At 29.1% G+C, this 24,526-nt stretch overlaps 3 protein-coding genes and 1 non-coding gene across 4 annotated transcripts; all 4 read left to right on the top strand.

The window, feature by feature from the left end:
* Positions 1-7,012: 7,012 nt before the first annotated feature.
* On the top strand, positions 7,013-8,099 carry LOC110266225 (EPIDERMAL PATTERNING FACTOR-like protein 2). Its single transcript, XM_021110442.2, has 2 exons — positions 7,013-7,251; positions 7,846-8,099. The coding sequence occupies exons 1-2, from the start codon at positions 7,146-7,148 to the stop codon at positions 8,097-8,099; spliced, it is 360 nt and encodes a 119-aa protein (XP_020966101.1). The 5' UTR covers positions 7,013-7,145.
* A 5,120-nt stretch (positions 8,100-13,219) lies between these two features.
* Positions 13,220-15,037, top strand: LOC107618447 (uncharacterized). The gene is made up of 2 exons (XR_015900046.1): positions 13,220-13,440; positions 14,723-15,037. It is a non-coding gene; the product is annotated as an uncharacterized LOC107618447 (transcript).
* Positions 15,038-16,537: 1,500 nt separating this feature from the next.
* Positions 16,538-19,002, top strand: LOC107618446 (uncharacterized). Its single transcript, XM_016320515.3, has 3 exons — positions 16,538-18,084; positions 18,218-18,390; positions 18,660-19,002. Exons 1-3 carry the CDS (start codon positions 17,482-17,484, stop codon positions 18,802-18,804), a joined length of 921 nt encoding a protein of 306 aa, XP_016176001.1. The 5' UTR covers positions 16,538-17,481; the 3' UTR covers positions 18,805-19,002.
* A 2,594-nt stretch (positions 19,003-21,596) lies between these two features.
* On the top strand, positions 21,597-23,498 carry LOC107616966 (umecyanin-like). The gene is made up of 2 exons (XM_016318821.3): positions 21,597-21,880; positions 22,969-23,498. The coding sequence occupies exons 1-2, from the start codon at positions 21,685-21,687 to the stop codon at positions 23,274-23,276; spliced, it is 504 nt and encodes a 167-aa protein (XP_016174307.1). The 5' UTR covers positions 21,597-21,684; the 3' UTR covers positions 23,277-23,498.
* The last annotated feature ends 1,028 nt before the right edge of the window (positions 23,499-24,526 follow it).

Genomic DNA, 24,526 nt, shown 5'->3' with positions numbered 1-24,526 from the left:
ATATTTGCGGTGTGATTTGGATCGTTTTTGAATCAAAAATTTATTCGATTCGAACACTATGAATGTTTATAGATCGGGTGAAACCGAATTTGTTCTGACCTAAATCCGACCCTAAATATATACTAGATCTATTTTCTCTTAACTCGGCTTTAGACCGGTGAAACTTAAACATTTTCGGGCCACAACTTACCGAATGAAAACCGAGTCTTTAAAACTTTAACGATAATTTATAAAGAAACCTATTTATGATGCACTTATTTATAAAGAAGAAACTTGTTACCGAAAAATTCATATCCATATTTGAACTTGAATTTGTCCATAAATTATAATTTGATGCTTCTTTGATCTATTTTTTAACTCAACAGGTGTGATTAAAAATAAAGCAATAAATTTATAATTAATATAACATAATATTGAAGTTAATTTAAAACATATTTTTTTTAGTTTCCTTAGAGTGCATGTGGGTCGTGTGAAGCCGGGTTCACATTGACCCGACCCTACTCGAAATAATGACCGAGTCTATTTTTGAAACACTTACCCAGCCCTAAACCCGGTGAAATCACATCATCAAATTAGTCCCTAAAATATTCGGAATTGGACCGGGTCTTCGGGTTGGACCGAGTCATGAGCACCTCTACCGAACATTGATTTTACTTGCAGCGCAGTTTGAATTAGATGATTTTTTTTTTTAAAATTCGATCTGATCCAATTCAGTTTCAAGCGATTTGGATTGGACTGGATTTGTTGTTTTGTAAATTTAAAAAAATTAAATATATATAACAAGTCTCAACATCAAATTTTAAATAACCAAAAATAACATAACAAGTCTCAACAATATCTTAAAAACCAACGATAACATAACAATAGAAATAAAATTATAGGTTAGTTAAAATAAATAAATAACATTTTCAACATAAAATATTTATTAAATAATAATAATGCATGAATAATATAAAAATATATAACAAATTAAACATGTTATAAGTATGATTGTAAATGTAATAATAAAATAATAATATTATAGCACATTGTGCGGTTTGAATTAGATTGGATCGGTTATGAAAAATAGATCCGAAATCCATTCCGATCCAGCGATTTGTAAAAAATAAAATCCAATCAAATTCAAATTAGTACGATTTTAATCAATTTTTAGTTTTGAATTGGATTAGATGAACAGTTTAATTTAAAATCGGTTTGAATTTAAACATCCTTAATTAAATTTTACCCATGTGCCTTACTAAATTATTATGTCAATTAATTTAGGATAGTGTATAGTGCAGGTTTGCTTGCCAGTAGGGTAAAATTTGACTAAATCCCAATTTTTGTCCCTAAAATTCACGCGATTATTCATTTTTGTCATCAAAATTTAAAATTATTTATACTGGTCCTCCATATTCAAGTCCCGGTACCAATAATGTGGTTCCTCGATTCTTTCCGGCGATAACTAGACAGACAGAATGCTGAGATGATACCCTCCCTACCACGCTGGATAATGAGTAAACGACGTCGTTTACCCTTGACATCCAAACAAGTCAGAAATGTCATCGCTTTGTATATGAAGGGAGAAGAAATGATGGAGACCTAAAATAAAGTATTATTCTTCTTCTCTACCTTCACTATTCTTCATTACTTGTTTGGACAACAAGCGTAAACGACGTCGTTTACTCATTATCCAGTGTAGTAAGGAGGGTGCTATATCAGCACTACGTTTGCCTAGTTATCGGCAAAAAAAGTCGAGGGACCATATTGGTACCCGGACTTGAATCTGAAAGACTAATATAGATAATTTTAAATTTTAGAGACCAAATTGAGTAATCATGTGAATCTCAGGAACCAAAATGGGTATTTAATATATATAATGAAAGAAGCGGGTATTGAACCTACGGTTTTTTTCTTATAAAATTCAAAGTAACTACTAAACTAATAATTTAAATTACTAATTTATTATATTTGTTATTTAAAGAATAATGTTGCAAGAATTTGAAATTAGAAGAAGAGTGACAATACATTTATTTTTATTTGTGTTATTTTAATTTTATTAAGAACATGATTATCATGCTATTTATAATTTTATGTTGAATTTTTTAAGATTTTATTATTTTTAATTTTAATTTAGATTTAATTTTTTATTTTTTATTTTATTAATATGTATGAAATATGGAATGATTAAAATTTATATTTGCTTGAAAAATTTTGATTTTTCTGCAGATAGAGTTAGTTAGAGTAGGGTTGAGAACTTTAGGGTGCGGGTAGAATTAAGGTTGAGATATTCTTAACTCACGGATATGATATAGGGTTGAATTTTAAAAAAATTTTCAACTCACAAATAGATTTAGAATAGAATCTAAACCCTATCTTATCCTATCTATTATCATCCCTACACTCTTCTTCTGTAAACGTAATAGTAAGAAAAAATAGGTATTCTAACTTTTTTTACAAAATATTTTTTTAATTTTAAAAATATTCTTAAATTTTGTTTTATCTTAATTTTATTCTAAAAATTTTTAATTTATATCAAATAAATATCTATATCTGACAACTAATTTTTCAAGAATTTAACATAATTTCAACAATAACTTTACATAAATAACCTTTAATATAAACAAGTCAAACATAAAGTTCTGTCAGTTATCAAGCATAATTATTGGATAGGTCCTAAACTTCTTAAAAATTTAACTATAAAAAATATACTTAATATAATAAAAAAATTTAAAATAAAATTTAAAAATATATTTAAAATTTTCAATAAATTAAAAAAAAAAACTTTTTTTCTTGTTTTTACATTCATCTATTTTCAACCATCACTTCTACACACACAAATCATATATTTACTTTGTTAAAATAAAAAATAATCCATATTTTTTATAATGATTTATTTTTTTACCGCAAAGTGTGCTGATAGATTTGACGCCTTATTAACTTTCACTATTTCCATATAAACTATTGAGCAATAGTACACGTCAGTTTGTGTTTGTTTTGTTTTATTATTATTAATTTTTTTTTTCGGGAAATGGGTGATGGTGTTGTTGTTTTCAAAATGAACCTTGTTGAAGTTTCTTTAGATTGTTGAATGGCATCACCGAAAATGTTGCTTCATCGGCAAGTGCAAATGGGGTGGGTAAAATTCTGAAAATAGAATCATCCCATATCCTCCATTAAGCAAACTTTTTAAAGTTTCCTATGTCAGCAGTAACAGTTACAACTCTCAACTCATTATTTAAAGGCAGACTTTATTTTATTTTTAAAATCCACTTCGAAGCTTTCATTTCTTTTAGGAAGTTAATAATATAATAAGTACACCTGTTTGCATGTAATGAGATGTCACTTATCATAGTAAACTAAATAGTAAACTAAATAGAATTTGATTGTCCTATGAAGAAATGATTATTAGAGTTTAATTTGGATGTATTAATGGTCGTATAATTATAATTGTTTTTTTTAGATAATTATTTATGTAATTAATTGTTTTGTCGATTTTTAACAAATTGATTGTGGTTCGATTCTAATGGTCTGAGAGCAAAATCTACTTCTTTTTGCAGGTACCAGTTTTTTTTATAAATATATCAAAGGTTCTCGAATTAAATAGGCATTAAAAAAGGAATTGAATTCGAAAAGTGTAAAGATTGAAAAGCATAAAATAAAGATTTTGAAAGAAAAAACTTGACTAAAAATTGAAATGACTTGCATTGAATCTTAAAGAAAACAATTAAAATGTCTTCGACTGGATCAAAGGGCTTTTGGCATAAAATTTAAAAATACTGAAATATAAATTGAGCAAATAAGTAAAGAAGACTTTGAATGTAAATCTAACAATGAAATTTAAATGTGCTTTGAGAATAAATCGAACAAGAAAAGTAAACTTTGCAGAAATTTTAAATGGAAAATTAAAGACATGGAAGAAACTCTATAGAAATTGAACTCGAATGCAGATTTAGGAATTCTTTAAAATGTGAGTGTGCTTGAGTATTTCTGAAGAAAAGTTCTAACCCTTTCTTCATCTGCGTCTTGTCAATTTATAGGTCAATCCATCCAATTATTTGTACGTCATTCTGTCAGTTAGCTTTGCTAAATAACTGTTCACGTACTTTAGAGATCGAAACTTTGTCTTCGATAGGGGTGTGCATGGGTCGGGTGAAACAGAATTTGATGAGACTCAGACCCGACCCGAAATATATACCGGGCCTATTTATTAGATCCGAACTCGGCCATAAACCCAATGAAACCTATACATTTTCAGGCCACGATTATACCGGGTAAAAACCGGACCGTTAACATTACATTACCTTGATACATTCTTATAAGCTAGCATGTGAAAATCAATACAAATAACACAATATTATGCATTAGTCTAAAATCTTATGCATTTTAAACATAAAACATTAACTTATAGTCTTATAATAACTAATAAAATAAAATATTAAAGTTTACAATACTTAAATTCCAGAATAGTCATCATCCATCACTAATAACACAAAATATTAATTATGTATGATGACCGGGCTACCGGGCCGAGTTTGGACGACCCGAGCCATGGCTCGGACCCGACACGAAACAATGACCGGGTCTATTTTTGAGACCCTTACCCGGCCCTAGACCCGGTGAAATCATACCAAATTAACCCCTAGAGTGTTTGGGACCGGACCGGGTCTTTGGGTCGGGCCAGGCCATGCACGCCCCTAGTCTTCGATTCAGTTTTCTAACCACCATCTTCGGTACTATTTCCCACGTCCATCAATCTGTTCTCACTCTTTGTATAATGTGAATAACTGCCATTAATTATATTCACTTATCACTCTTCTATATTTTTCGAAAAGTATTTATCCAGCCTTGACTTCGATGTCTCAATACCTGCTGACCTTTTCTTAGACATAGTTAATTTCTGTCGAGTCTGCCTCTTGGATTTCCACACTTGAATCAATCGACTAATAGAGAGTACTTAACGGAGTACCTAATTGGCTCCAATCCAAAGTTAATTGTAACATGTATTTAGAAGTTGATCGAAATATTATTTTGGCACTTGGCAATGATCGAAGTATAAACTTATCGAATATTAACTTGTCAAAGAATTCAATAACATCTTTATCAAAAGTATTCTTTTTAGATATAATACCAATATAAAAAATAGTTATTTTTTTTATTAATGTGATGTTATTAAAAATAAATAATAATTATTATTATTATTATTATGGTATAGCACTAGTAACAAAAAAAATAGAGTGAAGCATGAGGTTTTCACATTTTAATTACTGAGAAATAATCAAATTTATTTTTATGCTTCAAAGTTGGATAATGTTTACGTGAAGTTAAGTAATGTAAAAGTATTTTGTGTCCCATGGCCAATGTTTATGCACTGAATACAACGCTTTATCTTTTTCAACAAAGACCAATCTATGAACATAAAAAGTCAGAACTTTCATCCTCTCTCGTCACCCCAAATGACTTAATATGGTACCAATGTCAAGATAAGGGTTTTAATGGAGCAATTTGATCCAAGCTATATGAAGTATGAATCAATCCAATATAGAGAAAATGAGAAATAGAAATATAATAAATTAATGTTATCTTTTTTCCAAGGTTGTTTATTTGTTGACTTGAACTCAATTAATATTAACAATAAATTTTATTAATTTGAATGTTTATTTAACAAAATAAGTATCACATTTTTTCGGTTTATAATATCTACCGTAGCATTTTTACTTTCTTATTATTAATTAATATATATATATATTATTATACATTTTAATTTTTTCTCAATATATTAAAAAATTTGAAACAATTGGTATTATAAAATAAGTTTAATTTTAATATTTTAATAAAAATATAAAATATTTTATACTGTCTTACAATTAATTCATATTTATTATTTAAAACGACCAACCATTTATGTAATTAATGCAAAAAAAAAAAAGTTATTTTTACTTAAATGAGTATGACTTACATACATGATGTAGTTTGATATTTGATGTAGGTATAAAATTATTTTATACTAATAATATATCAAAATTAAGTTTTTAGTAAAATATAGAGAATAAATTAATAAATTGTGATTTTGAAAGTGTATGAAATAGTTTATAAGTTACACCTTGATGAGATATTTAATTATGAACTAGTAAATTAATTATTTTTATTGTTAGGAGTCTATAAAATAAACTTAAAAAATACTTGTGTGTGTACTCGTAACAAATACCGTTCTAAAATTTAATTTTCATCCAAATTTTAATTATATTATTAAATTTCTTGAATATATGATTATTTTTTATATTAAAAATATATAAAACACATCTATTATGCAACAATCCGTAAAAAAAAAATAATTACCATTATTTATCTTAAGAAAAAGGAAAAGTATAGGCTTATAGGGTACTAATATATTATCTGTCAACTTATTGTCAACAGTAATTAATTATTATATTTTAAACACATATATAAAGAGACACATCTAAAAAATATATCTATAAAGACATTTTTATTAAATAGAGCCATAAAAAAGATATTTTTATAAGACGCATCCACGAAGACACTTCCATTAAATACAATTATAAATAAAAGTTGGCATAAGTTGACAGAAATGCTGTTGGTACCATAGCGAAACCGTAAGAAAAAATAATAACAAGGGGCTGGGTTATTCATGGTTTGCAAAGATTTGGTTTTCATCACCATAAGTCAGTCAAACTCAAAATAGTCACACACAATATGAATCCAATGAAGAAAATCTATTCATCACCATTGCATATTCCAAAAAGGACCAAAATGAAAGAAATTATTCACTGTATGATTTTCCACTTTGATTGGTGAATAAGCCATGAATTCAGACCATTGTCTCTCAAATAGGAAACACATCTCCCATTTTTTTAATAATTAATTAATATTATTACAACATTATTAAAACCTCATTTATTTTTTTATTAATTTTTTTTATAACCTTCCAATTTCCATTCACTAGTCATATCATCAATTCACTCCCAAGTCCCAACCACTCCAATTCCCTTTCACTGCTTCCATACTCTTTCATTCTCAAACACATTAAACTTTCTTCATTCATAGCTACTGTTACTTACATCAAACACATTGGTCAAATAATTAAAGCCCTCTCTTCCACCCTAGAGTAGTAGTAAAGAAAACCCTTCACTATATTTTCACTGATCATGGCTCCACCTGCATGTAGATCCTACTCTCTACTACTACATGGACTCATCAAATTTCTCACTGTGCTTTTCATCTTTTCCCTCTCCATTCTACCTCCCAAATCAGGTAAAAAAAAAAAAAAAAAGCATTCCATCACTCTTATATAATAATGATTAATAATTAATAATTATACCCTATTTTCTAGTTATTAATAAGAACTGTTATGTGTATGTGGTGCTTCTGTTGATATATAATAATTCCTGTTTAATTTTCATATGGTTTTAATTAATTATTTTTCTAGGGTTTTTTAATTTTATTATAATAATCTCTATCTCTACATATATCTCTAATTCTTTTTGTCTTCTTCCTTTTATTATTCTAGTGTTCTTGGGTTGGCTAGCTAATAATTAAAAACCTTGACTTTGTTTCAAAATAATTATTAATTTAAAATAAATAATATGTATTTTAGCAAATTAAGTAGTAGTATTTTATTAATAAAATTAACAATTATTTTAAAACTATTGAATCAACCATCTTCAGAAGTCTATAAAAAAAGTCTAAAATTCAAATTCTCTTAGTTTGTTAGCGTAGTTTGAATTTTAATTTTTTTTTTATGGACTTCTGAAGGTGGTTGATTCAATATAATAATGCATGTTTTCATGGTTTTGAACTGAATATGCATTGATGTATATATATACATGTATGTGTTGATGATCTTAGATGGATCAATGTTGATATTGAAGAGAGCAATAATGGTGGAAAGCAAGGTAGGATCAAGTCCTCCTGCATGTGTGAACAAGTGCATGAAGTGTAGGCCTTGCATGGCTACACTTGTTAATTCCAATAACAATGATCCAAGAGGGAACAAGAACAAGAACAAGAACCATTTCATCAAATCATCTCATGGGGATGATGATACCTATTACTTGCTTCATTGGAAATGCAGATGTGGCAACAAGTTGTATCAACCATGATTTCTCATCTATATTCATTTTAATTATTATTAATTACTTCCCATTATTATATATTTTTATTTTTTCAATTTCCTATATATGTATTATTATTATTATTATTGAAAGAAAAGGGATGAGGAACCCTACTTTGGTTTTAGCTCTAGCTTGTTTGCCAAGTTGGATATGTTTTTGTTTAAGATGTTATAAATTGATTAGTGAAAGCATAAGATATCAAACCTTATATTATATTATGTCAATCTATCTATGTGCTCTAGGAATAATGTGTATTTCGAGAGCTTCAATAATATTGATATACATTATAATATGATATGTGTGTGTAGTTAGCTAGTTAATAATGATAATTTATAATTATTTGATTATACATTCTAACTATTGTCTTATTGTTGTGGATTCTAATATTATGCTTGCTTTTAATACGTGAAAGAAATATTTTATTTAATCATTTTATTTTGTGCATAAGAATCAATAGAAGGTAGTCAATATATACACTTTTTATTATTATATATATAGATATATAAATTTGAGACACTAATTTAGTCATTTACTCAAATTTATGTATTTAAAAATTAGTTATTTTATTAACGTGACAATACATAATTCGTTATTCATGTAAAATTTCTTGTGTGTAGAGGTGTTCATGTTAAATTTTTTTTTATTGAAATTATATCAAACTATTCTAAATTATTTTAAAATTGTACAAAATTGCTCTTTCACGTAACAAACTGATTTTAAATTAATATATAATATGGTGCACGTACGTATTTTAATTAATTCAAAAAAATTAATTTTAAAAATTAGTTTAAACTGATTTATATAAAAAATTAATTTGTAACATATTAAAAAATATTTAGTCTTAGTTTAGATTGATTTATTTGAGTAAAAAAATATTTTTTATCAAAAATAAAATATTTTTATTATCTTTTAAGCAAAATATTTTTATTAAAAAAGAAAAATATTTATTTTTTTTAAAGATAACAATACCTCACTTTTAAAAAATGTAGAAGTAGAAGACATTTTTAATATTTGAAAGCTTTTTTAAAACATTGATCTAAATATAAAATAATTTTTGTCTATTAAAAAAAATTATTTTAAAAAAATAAAATAAATATTTTCAAAAGCTAATCCAAAATGACCCTTAATCGATTTATAAACAAATAACCAGTTTAATCCGATAGTTAATTGGTCGTATGGTTGGCTGACACCATTGACATTTTTAACAAATTAAATATCGGCCGACAAGGTCGAATTGTGAATTTAAAACTTGAAGAAATGAGTTAAACTCTAAAGTGATTTTTGAGATCTATTAATCATTTATACTGAAAAGATTTTTGAGATTTCAATTATATAATAGGCATTTACAAGATTGAAAAAATTGTACTTTACCAATTAGTCTCTCACCCTTTTTTATTAAATTACTCCTTACGTTATAAGTGATTTAGCAAATACTATTCTATGATGGATTAGATAAAATGACATTAATTTAGTTTTAGGACTAAATGCTTAATAAAATGACGCCGTTTAATCTTAACTACAAAGCAGTTTATTTTTAAAACAAACGTACAACTATTAAGATTAAATGATATTATTTCATTAAACATTTAGTTTTAAAACTAAAATGACGTTTTCATCTAATCCAACATAAAAAAAATATACAACAGATAAGAAGTAACTTATTAAAAAAAAAAAGAAAGATTAATATGATATAATCTTTTCAATTTTAGAAATAATTATGACAAAATTGAGATTTCGATAATTTTTTTCATACAAATAGTCAATCTAAAAGATTATTTTAGAGTTTAACTATGAAGAAATAGTTTACTTAAAATAATTTTAGGGTTTAATTATTTTATTGGTCTCTATAGTTTCGCGAAATTTTTAATTAGGTCCCTATACTTTTTTCCTTTTAATTAAGTCCCTGCACCAAATTTTTTTTCAATTGAGTCCCTACATTTTTTTTTCCTTTTATTTGAGTCCCTACACCAATTTTTTTTTTAATTGAGTCTCTTTATAATGAAGCCAATTACTACGGCTTAGTTTGGTAAATGTTTTATTTTTCAAAAGTAGCTTATAAAAGCTAACTTTTAAAAGATGGCTTTTTAAAAGTTGTAGCATTTATGTTTGATAAATCAAATTAAAAATTGCTTTTAATAATCACAAGCAACAATAATTGCATTTGGTAAAATAGCTTTTAAAATTTAAAAATACTATAATAGACATAAATGCAAGCATTAAATTTGAAAATTAGTTAACATATGAGGTTATATTAGACTTTTAAATTTTAAAAAGCACAAGCCAACTTTGAAAAGCTCTATCTTATGTGCTTTCAAAAGTACTCCGATCTTTTAAAAGCTGCAAGCACAAGCACATTATCTTTTTTATTTACCAAACACAAAACGAGGAGCTTGAGCTTTTAAAAAGCACAAACACCTCTTCGAAAAGCTTTACCAAACCAAGTCTATTAAGAGTGACCTAATTGAAAAAAAAAATGGTGCAGAGATCCAATTAAAGAGAAAAAAAGTATAGAGAACTAATTAAAAATTTTGTAAAACTATAGAGACCAACAGACTAATTAAACCTAATTTCAGCTAAAACTATTTTGTTTTCTTTTGGTATTGAGCGAACTATTTTTTTAATTAAAAATGTTATTTATATATTAAAATTAATTATTAAAATCAGTCACTAATATATTTATGTATAAATACATATGTAATTTAATTTATTTTTAATATATATTTATATTTTAACATATATTTTATACTAATAACTAATTTTGATGGCTGATTTTAATATATATATAATATTACTCTTTTTTAATACCCTTATATATATGTCGGTTTGCAATGGGTGCATGTACTTGATTAAAGGGGGTTGTATAGCTCAGCGGATATGGAGGTAGGGGACCTTAGCAAATAGACACAGAGTAAATACAAATGGGTGTAAATAAATTTGTTTAGCAAATTTGGACCCAAACAAATAGAGGGTATAATAAGACCTTGCATCGATAGTGATGACTTTTTTTGGCATATGCACTGCAAATAATTCCAGTACTCATCAGGGCCCCAACTCCATCCTAGCCTTCTAGCCTACCTAGCTACCTTGGTTGGTAGAATGATGTGATCTTTTGTTTCGTTTTTTTACACTTTTAACGAATTTTTGTGATTTTGTCCTTACAAAGATCTATATTTTTATTCTTTACATCAAATATTTTTATCATATATATAAAGATTGATTTTGCTAAAAATTATTAAAAGTATCTATAGGAGTAAATCACTTTTTTTAATTATTTTACATTTAATATTATTTTATTATCTTATTTTGATTTTTTTTTTAATTTTTTTTGTAAAAATCGATATAAATTGAACCAATTTAATATGTATTCATGTACATCATTTTAAGTTAAATTAATTTATCTTATTATATAAATTATTTTAAATTAAATTGATTTAGTAAGAAAATAATATTTTATTATAATTTGATTTATGTTAAACCAATTTATTAGAGACTTTATATTTGTAAAATTCGATTTTACTTAAATTAATTTACTAGGAGTTTCAACCTCTACATAAATTATTTTTAATAAGTAATATAGTTCGACAGTTTTCACGTAGAGAATGATGCAGTCGTAAAGAGACATAATCTATTATCTTTTAATAGTCTTAATACAACAAGTTGACTACATCACACAATAATTTTTTTACAATCAATATCCCATACGTAATTAGTCCAATTACAAGAACCATTCAAACCATAAAAAATATTTCATTCAACCATTAAATTTTAAAACTAATCTAATTTGCGACAAATACTAATTTAATTACAAATTCTAATTAAAAGTATATATCATCTATAGCAACTCTACACTAACATAAGACAAATACAATCTTATATATAAGAAATCTATACTAACCAATAACTTTGCACAACATATACCTCAAGTATGAAGGCTTTGGTAAATTATTCTAACATAAATTTATTATAAAAAATGTTGAGTGCCGTCCGATTTAGCGTCAGTTTTATCGACGTATTTATAGACAGTTTTTATGTGAAATTCGTCATATCAAATAGTTATCAGCGAATTTTTTATTCCAACGGTAATTTTGCTGGTAATAGTTGGAAGAAAAACGGAAAAAATAAGCGCGAAATGTATCGTGGGATTTACTAGCAAAAAAATCTGCCAGTAAACCCATTTTAGTGGAATACTACGTTTTGGTGACCGCAATGCGTTACGGTCGAATTTATCCGCCGATAAATCCAAAAGTAACAAGCCTTAAAATTGAAAGCATGAACCCTCTTCTCCTGAAATCTCCGCTCTCTCTCTATCTAACCTCTCTTCTACCTCTCTCTCTAACCCTTTTCTCTTTCTGCCGCTCCGTCAGCTCTGTCGCCACCGGCCCCTCCTGTCGTCACATCTCTCTCTCTCTCTCTCTCTCTCTCTCTCTCTCTCTCTCTCTCTCTCTCTCTCTCTCTCTCTCTCTCTCTCTCTCCGCCGCCGCCGTCCAGCACCGCCATTGCATTTTTCTCTCATGAGTTATTCTTCCTCTTCGCTCCTCAGGTTCCATTGTCACTCTTTTTCTTCGTTTAAATTAATTTTGGACTTAGTTACATGTTGATTTAGAATTTTATTATTATATGCTAATTTAACATTTAAGGTTAAGTGAATTGTTAATTAAGGATTTAGTTATACGTTAATTCAACAATAATTTTACCAAAACAAATTTTAACACAAACAAACTAGACATAATTATCATATATTATTACTGGATTGATCTTAAAATTTTTGAAAATTTAGCTATTAAGAGTATATTTGATGTAAATAAAAAATTTCAAAAACAAATTTAAAACAAAATAAAATTTAAGAATATTTTTAAAAATTTTAACAAATTTTAGAAATAAAAAATATACTTTATCTTTATTTTTATATTTATCTCTATTAGGAACTTTTTTTTTCTATTTTTATTTGGTACCAATTTGTAGTCTGTGTGTGGGCCTGTGGCGCTTGGCAGGTCATATACTGTGCCTAGATGTAGCCCATTATGCATGAAGAAGAAGCCCACTTAAGGCCCAAAAGATGTTCCCTAAACACTACAAAACGCAAATACAGAATCTAACTGTCACGACTCGCGAATGTTGTTGAAATGCATCCACATGGCTCTTCTCTCTTCTTCTTCTTCTTCCGTGAACCTCCTTCTCTTCTCTCCTTCACTCACTCCTTCTATTCACCCACTCTCCACCATCGTCCTCCTCCGGCGACGCCGTTTCAGCTGCCGCGCCGCTTCCCCCGGCCCACCTCCAGCTCCCCGGACTGATCCTCCTCCCGGAAACGATTCCGGCATGCTTCGAGGTTTCATTTTTAATTGCCTGATTTTGCATCTTTCATGTTTTAGCTGGAATTTTATTGTTTGGAGTTATTTATATGAAGTTCGTGACCATGGTTCTATGTTCTATTACCATCTGAATTCTATGTTTATGTATATATTGTTCCGTATAATTGAAAAAAGAATTAGATAGTTTAGTAGTTGCTGTTTCTATCTTGTTTGGTGTTGGTTCCAATTGAGTGATATAAGATGAAAAAGTTTAAGGGAAGTTTATTAAGTATGATACACCATAAGGCCTAACACTTGTGGTAGCTCATTGAGATTTAGGCACATTTAGGGATTGTTAAGGGTTAGTTAGGAATTATGGAGATAAATAAGGAATTTTTATTATTATGATCAAGACATTGTGAGAAATTTATTGGTGAATTCAGAGTATGTTTTAGTAGAGTTAGCAACCGATTCGAAGAGGTTGTGTAGTTTAGGACCATAGGTTCATGAAATCAATTTGATATTTAAGGCACATATTTATTGTCTTTTAAGGAAAGAAAGTATAAGAAATTAAATGGAACTAACTCAACCTCAAGAGCTAGCTTAAAAGGTGAAGATTGCCTCACACTTGTAAAGGCCACCAGGTTTTCAATTTTAGACAATGTTAGACTTTATAGAAACGGTTGATGATATTCTGTCACCATTCAAGGCATTTGATGATTAACTGCTGTATTCATTAAGAACAACAAAACTTAGTCTTGTCTCATTACACCGCTAAGTGAGGTCAACTACGTAGATTTGGTGACACTATAGGATCCTATTATAAATTGCTATCATAGACTTTTAAGTAGTTCTTCCTTCTATCTTCTTTTGATTTAACATCAGTATTTGTATCTTTGTTTTCATGACTAAGGACATACATAGTATATACTTTGCATCATGAAGTCTTGTATGTTGAATTCTTGTATGAATGATAACTCACTGCTATGATGAATTGAGGTTTATTCGTTTTTAAGAAAGCAAGTAACGCAACAAGAAATTCCCTTAGCTGCACAATTTCTAATTAATTAAGATAGCCATTCATTCTGGTCTAAATAGTTATTCTGTATGCTTCCACAGTGAGAGGAGCTGATTGGGGTTATACATTTAATTCGTCTTAGTTTGAAGTATGATTATGCTGAATTATGTCTATATTTTGTGTCATTAGCATGTGAGCAAATTCTGTTATGTATACTTTGATTTTGCATTTGCAATTGTGCTTCTATGAGAAAGGTTTAGCTTTTGGTGTTGATAAATGTCTATGGTTTATTTGAGAAGCAGATCTTGCGGCATCTTTATCGAAAATTCAAGACAGAGCACAGATCTTCTTTGCTGTTCTTTTCTGGATGTCGCTATTCTTTTGGGCTTCTGCCTGGGATGGGAGAAACAGACCAAACAAGTGATCAATATCTAGAAGATTTAAAAAAAGAAATAGTAAGCATTTAATTTGTATAGATAGCATATCATAATCTAGGGGGACAATTTTTTACAGGAACAGTAAAACAAAACAAAAGGGAAAAAGAAAAAAAATTATAATTTGTGGAATGAATGTTCTGTTTCTCCATTAATTTTACGCTAAACACCATATCTGATTAATCACTCTGGTCTCATTTTCCTTCTTTATATATTCAATGTTTAAATGCTTTGGGTTAGTACTGAATCTTGAAGGAGCTTGTAGTCATATAGATAAGAGGTAACATAGGACTTAGTAGTTTGTTTCAAAAGTCTTTACATTTGAGATTTTTAACTTGTTTATGAACTAAAACCATTGGTAACCATAGTTTCATAACATTTCAAGTCTCACAAGTCAACTAAGCAGTTCCCATCGGCTCCCTTCTTGTGGAAAGTTTCGCTCTTTCTTGTGCGCATATTAATCACAAAGCACTTATTTTTGGAAAGAGTAATGATTAGAATTCCTAACTCATCTTTCTAATTATCCTTCTAATTCTTAAAAGGGTAAGAATTAGGAGACAACTTGGAAGGTAGTAAAATATTTATGTATTTTGCACTTGTTATAGTTATAGGGTCTATAGTACACATCTTTATATTTTTAGTTGTCAATAATAGTTGTTTATATTTAGGTCTATAGTACAATATTCCTAACTACTACTACTACTACTACTACTACTAATGGGTCTCCAGCCCAAGACCTAAGAGGAGGGAGTAGACTAAGTTGACTAACCAAACCGAGGCACTGAGCTACTCTCAGTATTACATATCATTGTTGTTTATGCTGGTATCTTGGTTCTCAAATAACTTTTTACTCTTGAAATTGTTTGTTTCCTCATGTCATGTCATGTCTTTATTAAACGAGAGTAGTGGATGAGAGAGTTGAAAATCAGAACTAATACTATAGAAAAGTTTTCATTATGATGCACATTGTGTAACTTGGTGCTTGGGCTTGGATCTAGGATTTGATAGCACTTATCAATACATTGCACACTTTTGTCTTAGTGGTGTGAATAATACCAATGAGATATAAACCAACAACGACTCAAATTAATCTGAGTGTCTTATCACCACAATACCATACTAATGTGTTGAAACTCTGGGACCACATAACAGCGTAAAAGCCGAAAATGGAGATCCCATTTAGAGATTCTTTATGCTAATAATCCAATATAAGATTGATAGATCAAATCACCCATGTTGTGGCATTAGTTACATAAATTATATTTTATTACATACTATTATATAATATAAAAACAATGGTTTGTTTTGTGAGGTTCAAATTTCGTGATTTACATATTATAACAACAATATACAATTAATTAGAACTTTTTTAAAAATAACCTAAGTTGTAAGAATTTTAGTATCTCTTACGAATGAGAAATCCGTATTTAATCATGAATTTACTATTTACTATTCTAAATAGGAACTTTTGTATATTTAGTTTGAAAATTTTAGATAGGTCCCTATAAAATGACCTTTTAAAAGTGAATAGAGTGTGACCAAGGTTGTTATAGAGTTATCCTATATCTCAAAAAGACGCAACTAGCCTTTATTGACAATACGATAATGTAAAATTTCTAACCTAAACTATCTACTAGGAAACTAGTCTTAATCAAAGCCTTCATTTTTTCCTTGGTAGGGATTAATTTGCGAAAGACGATGAAAGTTCACGTGAATGATGTGATGCACATTATAAAAAGTTAAGAACATCATATATCTCTCCCATTCTAGATAGTATTCAATAGAAGGTATTGGTACATTATTAGAAAACACTCATATATGACAACAAAATGTGCCCATGGTTCCCCTTAAGGTGTTGTCAATACATAGTTGGTTCAATTGGTGAGAGGCTAAGGCTAGATAGTGACTCAACTTGTGTCACTAGCAAGGACCAATTTGTGTCCGTTCAATTTTGCATTTGAAAGCAACACAAGAACGGCGTTGTGGGTCACCACCCTAATCTCATGCCATGCATCCTTCAAGCAAACGTGTCTCTCTGGCAGAGGTCATACTTTCCTACTTGTATTTATCATTTACTATTAGATTGAATGCGAATTTAATCTAAATGGGAATTTAGATAATGTTTCATAAAAAATCTTACAAAAAGGATAATATTTCATATCAACCAAAAACGAAGCAAATGCCCCAAAAAAAATGATGTTAACATCTTTTTTTTTTTGGAGTTATAATATTATTATCACTTTGTTTTAATCATATTTTATAATGCAAAGACTGAATTATTAAATATCACATAGGAAAAAAAAAAAAAAAACTCTTTTTTCCAAGACTAGAGCTCTTAGGTCATGCTCTATATAAAGACTTAACACTCCTTCTTAAACTCTATTCTATATGTCCCGATATATGGGAGAGTTCTCTTCTACCACTCCCTCTCAATAACTTTGTTTTCAGTGTTTCTATTTCTTTTCATTCCACTTTTCTCTCACTTTTCAATTCTTAGCTGTCTCCTAAGGTGGTATTCTTCAACTTGCACCATTTCTTTGTCATCCATCATATCTTCCATCAATCTTGCTTGTATTATTACCTAAACAACTCCCTATTTTTTTTCATTGTCTCTTTGAATTGCAAACATGTTACTTAGAAGTTCTTCAGCACCAATTCTAAGTTCCTTGCTACCATACTCTATGGAGTCTTCCACCGACCCGGCCGAACTGGTTGTCCATCTTCCTAGGGCAACATCGGTTTTTTGTCTAAGCCAACACTTGGTGGAGACAGAACTCCATAGTAACACACCAAGTCCTAAGAAAAAATGTTCTGTCCCACCATCGCCGCGTAGTAAAGTTCTAAGAACTCAACATAGTACAAAGATCAAAGAAATAGACGAAGCAAAAGATCGGGAACAAAAGATGTGCATGGAAGCTAAATCTTCGGTTCAAGGATTGTTTTCGAGCTCCGGATTAGATAATAAGGTAGTCCTTAATCATGAAGGATGCGCCGGCGCCGGCGAGGGGAAGCAAGAGAGTCTTAAATTGCAAACTTTAGTGATGGATGGTGGTATGGGAAGTAATGGTAGTGGAAGAGTAGGCTATGGTGATGGAGGAGGATGGGAATTCTTTGAAGGAAATAATAGTAATAATGGTGGGGATAGAACTGATGCTTATTATCAACAAATGATTGAAGCTAACCCCAATGATTCTCTTCTGTTGGGAAATTATGCAAAGTTTTTGAAAGAGGTAATTTAATTAAAAGAAAAAACATATTAGTTTTAAACTTGGTATATGTAAAAGCTAAGACAGAGGAATTATTTGCATCATATCATGACTTATATAAAAGTTCATATTTTATATTTGTGTTTTTTACAAATAGGTTCGTGGAGATTACCCTAGAGCAAAGGAGTTTTTTGAAAGAGCAATTTTGGCTACTCCTGGTGATGGTCATATTTTATCACTCTATGCAGATTTAATTTGGCAAACAGAGAAGAATTCTGATCGTGCTGAAGCATATTTTCATCAAGCTATTAATACTTCTCCAGGAGATTGGTATGATATATATATAAATCAACATTGATTATTATAGTTTCTATTCTTTATTATTTGTTTCCTTTATAGAAGAGCATTATGTCTTGTTAGATTTAAACTATGTTATAATTAGTTAATTACTTCATATTCTAGCATACAAGAAAATTATAATATTTGGGAATAGTTTTGCTCAATTAGTTCAAACTTGTATTATATCCCAAAAGAAAAATGCTGTCCTTGTTTCTCTTTGGCAATAAAGCCAATTTATAAATCTTAATGTTCATTGGTAGTTATGTCATGGCTTCATATGCTAAGTTCCTCTGGGAGGCTGAAGACGATGACGACGACGGCCGGAATGAGTTGGACAACCATACACATTCACCGGATCTCTTTCAAGGAACTAAACATCACACTCATTTAACTGCTGCCTCATAACTATTGTTGGCTTAAAATTAATAGAGACGACTTTGTATTGCAAAATGTAAATAGCTTAGACCTTAATAAGAGAGAGTTGTTTAATTATTTTACATTTGAATTGTGAGATATATGTTAAATTAAAATAATAGCAATTCAAAGTGATGTATAATTCACTTGGTGTGTTCAGTTGATTCGAATAATGTGATTTATTTGAATATGTCATTTTTATTTGAATTTAATACAATTTTTCCATTCTAACATTGCAAAAGATCAGAGAAGTTTAATTTGCAGCCACCCCATGATGCATAAATTCATATATTCCAACAAGTGATAACAGATTTTAATTATAGTGATAAACCTATGGCCACTAATGTACGAAGGTCTTGAAAGTTCAACATGTTCTATATTCCGATAGACATTGTCTTTTTCGCCTTACAAACTTAGTGATAAGGTGATCATGATTTCGTGTTTTTAGTGTTTGTCACTTTCAAATTTGGTCTTGTCATAATTATTCTTTAGATACATCTTGTTTCAATAATGTAAGAACAAAATTGGCAACTTTTGATTATTCAATTGGAAACAACAACCGTTCATTCTTTTTTTGGTTGCCCACGGTATCCACCAGCCCGACAGGCCAAGGACTAATCCGTCGCGGATCGGAGCTCCATTTAAGGGTCTGCCGCTAACCAATGGGTTGCTGCATGCACAAGACGGGATTCGAACCCCCGACACTTACTTAAGTGAACGAGTGAGCTGACCACTCGACCAACCCAAGTTGGTTAACAATTGTTCATTCTAACTCTGTCTTTTATTTAAACAAGGATCTTTCCTCATTATGAAAAGTTTGTAAAATATTTTCTTCAACTTGCAACAAATTCTGTTATAAACATAGTCTCCAACTTAAAAGACACTTATTCTTTCTATATTTTCTCCTAAAAAATATGAAAAAAAAAAGGTAAAAACCACGCAAATTATTGAGCCACCATAGGCAAAAACTATTGACCAAATTAATGAGTCTCTGATTTTATAAACTCGTTACTCTTTTTTATTTTCTTTAATGTGAGACTAATTCTTTAAACTGTTCTCACTTACTACTTAATACAAACTAGACATATTGATTTGGTCTCCTATTATATATTATTTTATTCAACTAATTTAGATTACTTTTTATTCCACTCTGATATCTTTAATCTGTTCAATCTAACATAACCCTGAATACAAGTTAAATGAGTCCTACTTCATCAGTTAAGTACTTAAGTCTGATGATATTAATTGAGAAGTGGAAAATCAAGAAAGTTAGCTAGGTTCAATTTCAACTAACTGCAATTAATCACTACCACATATTACATATAGTAATATGATTGTTGACTTTTCCTAATAAGTTACCTTGATCCAATGAAGCTCGTTGACTTGTGCTAAGAAAATAATTAAATTGATAAACCGATAAAATAGAAAACAGAATTAAATTAGCTCAAGAATTAGAAAGACCGGCATAATAATAATGTTATCACCGGCCGGTTGTGTATGGTTATTAACCGTTACTTTTTGGGACAATCATAAATATAGTTAACAAAAGTATACTAATAATGTTATCACATTTATGTCAATTGACAAAGTCTCTCTTACTCTCTTTTAATTTGACAAACTTTGAAGGACATATTGGAACTGCCTTGTTGAATAAACGTACTACCCTATAGACTTTCTTTTGTTATCCTCTTTGAATATCTCTTGTCAGCAATTATTATAAATTTATAAGCTTAAGTATTTTTTAAAGTAAAAGACAATCACAATATAGATACTTCCTATAAAACAAAAAATATAACATGTATTTTAAGGCCAATTTTCAGATGAAGTAAAATAGTATTATTTCATGTAAGTATTTAGTTGAGTTAACATATTTATATGTCAAACACATTTACTGAACTTTGTTTCAAAAATAAAAAATGAAAACTACTTTTTTGGAAAGGAAGGTGGCAACGAGGCTGTCTAAAAATAATTGAGAATCATAGTATTCTGTAAGGAGAGTTGTTTATTATTTGGAGAGTTTTTTTTAACCTGAGACTCGCGACAAATAGATATTATATGTGAGATAGACTGTGTGAAAGCATTTATTATTGTCAATAATTTACAAGATTGCCCTGGTTTTATTGATCATTTGGTGTTCAAAATCCAATGAATGATGTCTTAAAAATGATATGCTGATCTCCAGTTGATCTTAAAAGATGCAAACACAGTAGCAGATATTATAACAAAGACTGCAATAAGAACCATTTCGTTGTCTTAGAAGGAGTTTGAGAGTAATATTCAGCGGGACTATCTTTATTAAGCAGTTTGTTGTTTGTTTTTTCTTTCTTAATTGTTGTTTGTTTTCTTTTTGGTCACCAAAAAAATATAATCGCATGCTGGCATGTATCTAACTTTTTTTCTATTTGTATATTAAAAACGGCCACTAAAATCAGCACTATGTATTTATTTGTGTATAAATATATATTTTTTTATTAGTAATTAATTTTAGTAGTTAATTTTAATATACACTTAATATAGTTGTAGATATAAATATGTGTAGAAAATAATTTTTCGCATCAATAATATATAATTCAAGCAAAACCCTACTTTTCTTAATTTAAAAGCATAGCTGTCAAAGCAAACCCTACGTTCATTATGAGTTGAAACACAACGTATTTCGAACACACACTTTAATATTATGGTCCATATAGTCAATGGACAAATATAAATTTCATGCACTCAATTTCCATTCACTTAATTATCATCACTTTGTTCTTCCCTATTTATAGCCACCAAAAGCTTCCAATATTAACAAATGCTCAATAAACCACAGCTTTAGCATTATTACACTCATCTCAACTCACTAGAATTTAGTATATATATAATTTGAAGATGAATAAAATTATGGGATCAAATAATAATAACGTAGTAATTTGTGCAGTTTTGGGTATGTTAGCTATTCTTCAATTCGCAGAAGGGCAGACACGTCATGTTGTTGGAGGCAGTGAAGGTTGGAAGATTCCATCAAATGATTCTGAATACCAAGATTGGGCAAATAACCAGAGATTTTCCCTCGGAGATATCTTAGGTAAGCAAGGTTAAAATTTAATTACTATATCATTAAATATATCATAGATAGATTATACTTATTTCCTATGAGATTTTATATGATGTTATTACATGCAAATTTCAACTATTTGTAAAACTACGTACACATTCTTTATATGATGTTGCTTGTATTTTTTAAAGTATTTATATATGTTGTGGTCATTTAAATTTTCAAAATTATTTTATTAAATATAAATTATTATTGCTTATATTTATTAAACGTAATTTTTAATTTGGTTTATCAGATATAAAAATTATAATTTTTAAGAATTATCTTTCAAAAATCAATTTTAATAATCTATTTTAAAAAATAAATATTTATCAAATCAATCTTAAAAGTCGATCCTAAGCTAACTATGAGAGATTTTATAGAGAAAACATGTGGAGTTGGAGAGGATTTTGTTCTCCTCATCTCAATCCTTGCAAAGAAAAAATTTTCCTCATAGTGAGAATTTTATTCTGCCTATTATTTGGCGTTAAAATTTTGTTGAATTTATTTTATATAATAAATTTTAAATATTTATAATTTATTATTTTTTATATTTTTAAATTAAATATTTATATATTTATAAATATCAGTAGAATAAATTATTAAATTAGTACTTAAAAAATTTTGATGCTAGTAAAAATAAATACAATTTAATATTTAATAAAAAACTAAGAAAATTTCTCTTATATCACCCAATACATTAATGAAAAGTTGAAAGCTAATTAAACTAGTCCAATCTTTTCTTCTTCAATTCCGCTACGTTATCAACAACATTTTTGTCAACTTCTTCCAACTCCTATTTATAACTGTGTTTAATGGAAATGTCTTTGTGAATGTCTTTGTGAATGTGTCTAATAAAAATGTATTTTTTATGGCTGTGTTTAATGGAAGTGTCTTTAACTCTTTATAAATATATTTTTTGGATGTATCTCTTTATATATGTGTTTAAAATATAATAATTAATTATTGTTAACAATAAATTGACAGATAATATGTTGGTACCTTATATTTTTCCTTTCTCCCTTCATCCTTAATTTAATTATTGTCTTCTATTAATTAATATCCGTATGGTTTTGTAGTGTTTGATTTCACTATGAACCAACATGATGTGGTTGAAGTGCCAAAAGATTCCTACGATATTTGCAGTCCAGAAAATGCAATCAACACAACAATGAATAGCCCTGCCAACTTCATCCTCAACAAGGAAGGTCAATTTTACTATATTTGCAGCTTTGGCACACATTGCATTCAAGGACAGAAGTTGTCCATTATTGTCCCTAGCTCCTCCTCTGGGGCTCCTTCTCCACAGCCGTCTCGGTCGCCGCCGGTGGTTACTACTGCTGCTACTTTCACTTTGATCTTCATCTTGGCATTTATGGGTTTTTAGGTATATATATCATGTAGCATGTTATAGAGTCAATTTTATGTGTTTGGGGAGTATGTATTATATGTGACCAAATAAATTAAACTATGATAGGTTTTGTAATTTTTGTGTTTTCATTTTTTGGGGTGGGGAGTTAGGGAGGTGTTTAAATTGTTTGATTGATGTATGGTTCATTTTGCATTCTATAATGTGTGTTGTAATCTTGAGGACTTATTTGATAGATTTAAAATCTAATTTCTTAGTAAAAATTGTTGAAGTTATAAAACATATATTTATATAAATACGAAAATGATACGATACGGAATAAGTAGATATACTAATTTTAATATTTTTTGTGATACATGGAGATATTAATATAAGGGATAAGTATTTTTTTCGTCTCCAAGGTCTGGGGTCAAAATCAAAATCGTTCCCGAACTTTTTTTTTATTAAAATCATCCTCAACGTTATAAAACGTTATAAAATCATCATTTTCTATTTTTTTAGACCAACTTACCCTTAAAAATTAAAAAAAAATTATTAAATTAAAACTCCACCCCCACCTACACCCATCAGCATTTCTTGGTCTCTCTCCTCTCCCCCACCCCACACAATTTCCCTTCCTCCTACACCCACCCCCAAACCCTCACTCCATCACCCCGCCGCCGCCGCTTTCCCGCGTCCATCCCGCCGCCGTCCCTGCTTTTCTGCTTTTGTTTTCTGCCTTCTGCTTCTTCTTCTTCTTTTTCTTCTTCTTCTTCGAACTGAATTTTTGATGAAATTTGTTGTTGATGAAATTTATTGTTGATGAAATCTGTTAATGATGATGATGACCATGAAGAAGGGATGAGGGAGTAAGGGGTGGGGAGGGTTACAATGAAGGAGGGTTACGGTAAGGGAGGGGGTGAGAGAGGGGGGGTTACGGTGAGGGAGTGAGGTGTTGGTGTTGGTGTTGGTGAGGAAGGTGAAGAGGAGAATGACGATGATGAGAGTATTTTAGTCTAAAAATTTGGAAAATGATGATTTTAAAGCGTTTTTGAACGTTGAGGATGATTTTAATAAAAAAAAAAGGTCAAGGACGAAAAAAGTATTTATCCCTTAATATAAAGTATTTTTTAGATAAATTATATTTTAATATTTTAATGTTATTAAAATGTAAATTAATATTTTAAGTGTTTTTAATTTTTAATTTTTTTAGATAAATTATATATTATTTTAAACTCATTCTAACTTTTAAATAGAGATGATAAAGTGGCTAGTTCTTCTATCCTACT

This window comes from Arachis ipaensis, chromosome B9, assembly GCF_059453495.1.
Source record: "Arachis ipaensis isolate K30076 ecotype BB chromosome B9, ASM5945349v1, whole genome shotgun sequence".
Taxonomy (NCBI): Eukaryota; Viridiplantae; Streptophyta; class Magnoliopsida; order Fabales; family Fabaceae; genus Arachis; species Arachis ipaensis.
The sequence above is the reverse complement of the archived record's forward strand: the minus strand, read 5'-3'. Positions and strand labels throughout refer to the sequence as shown.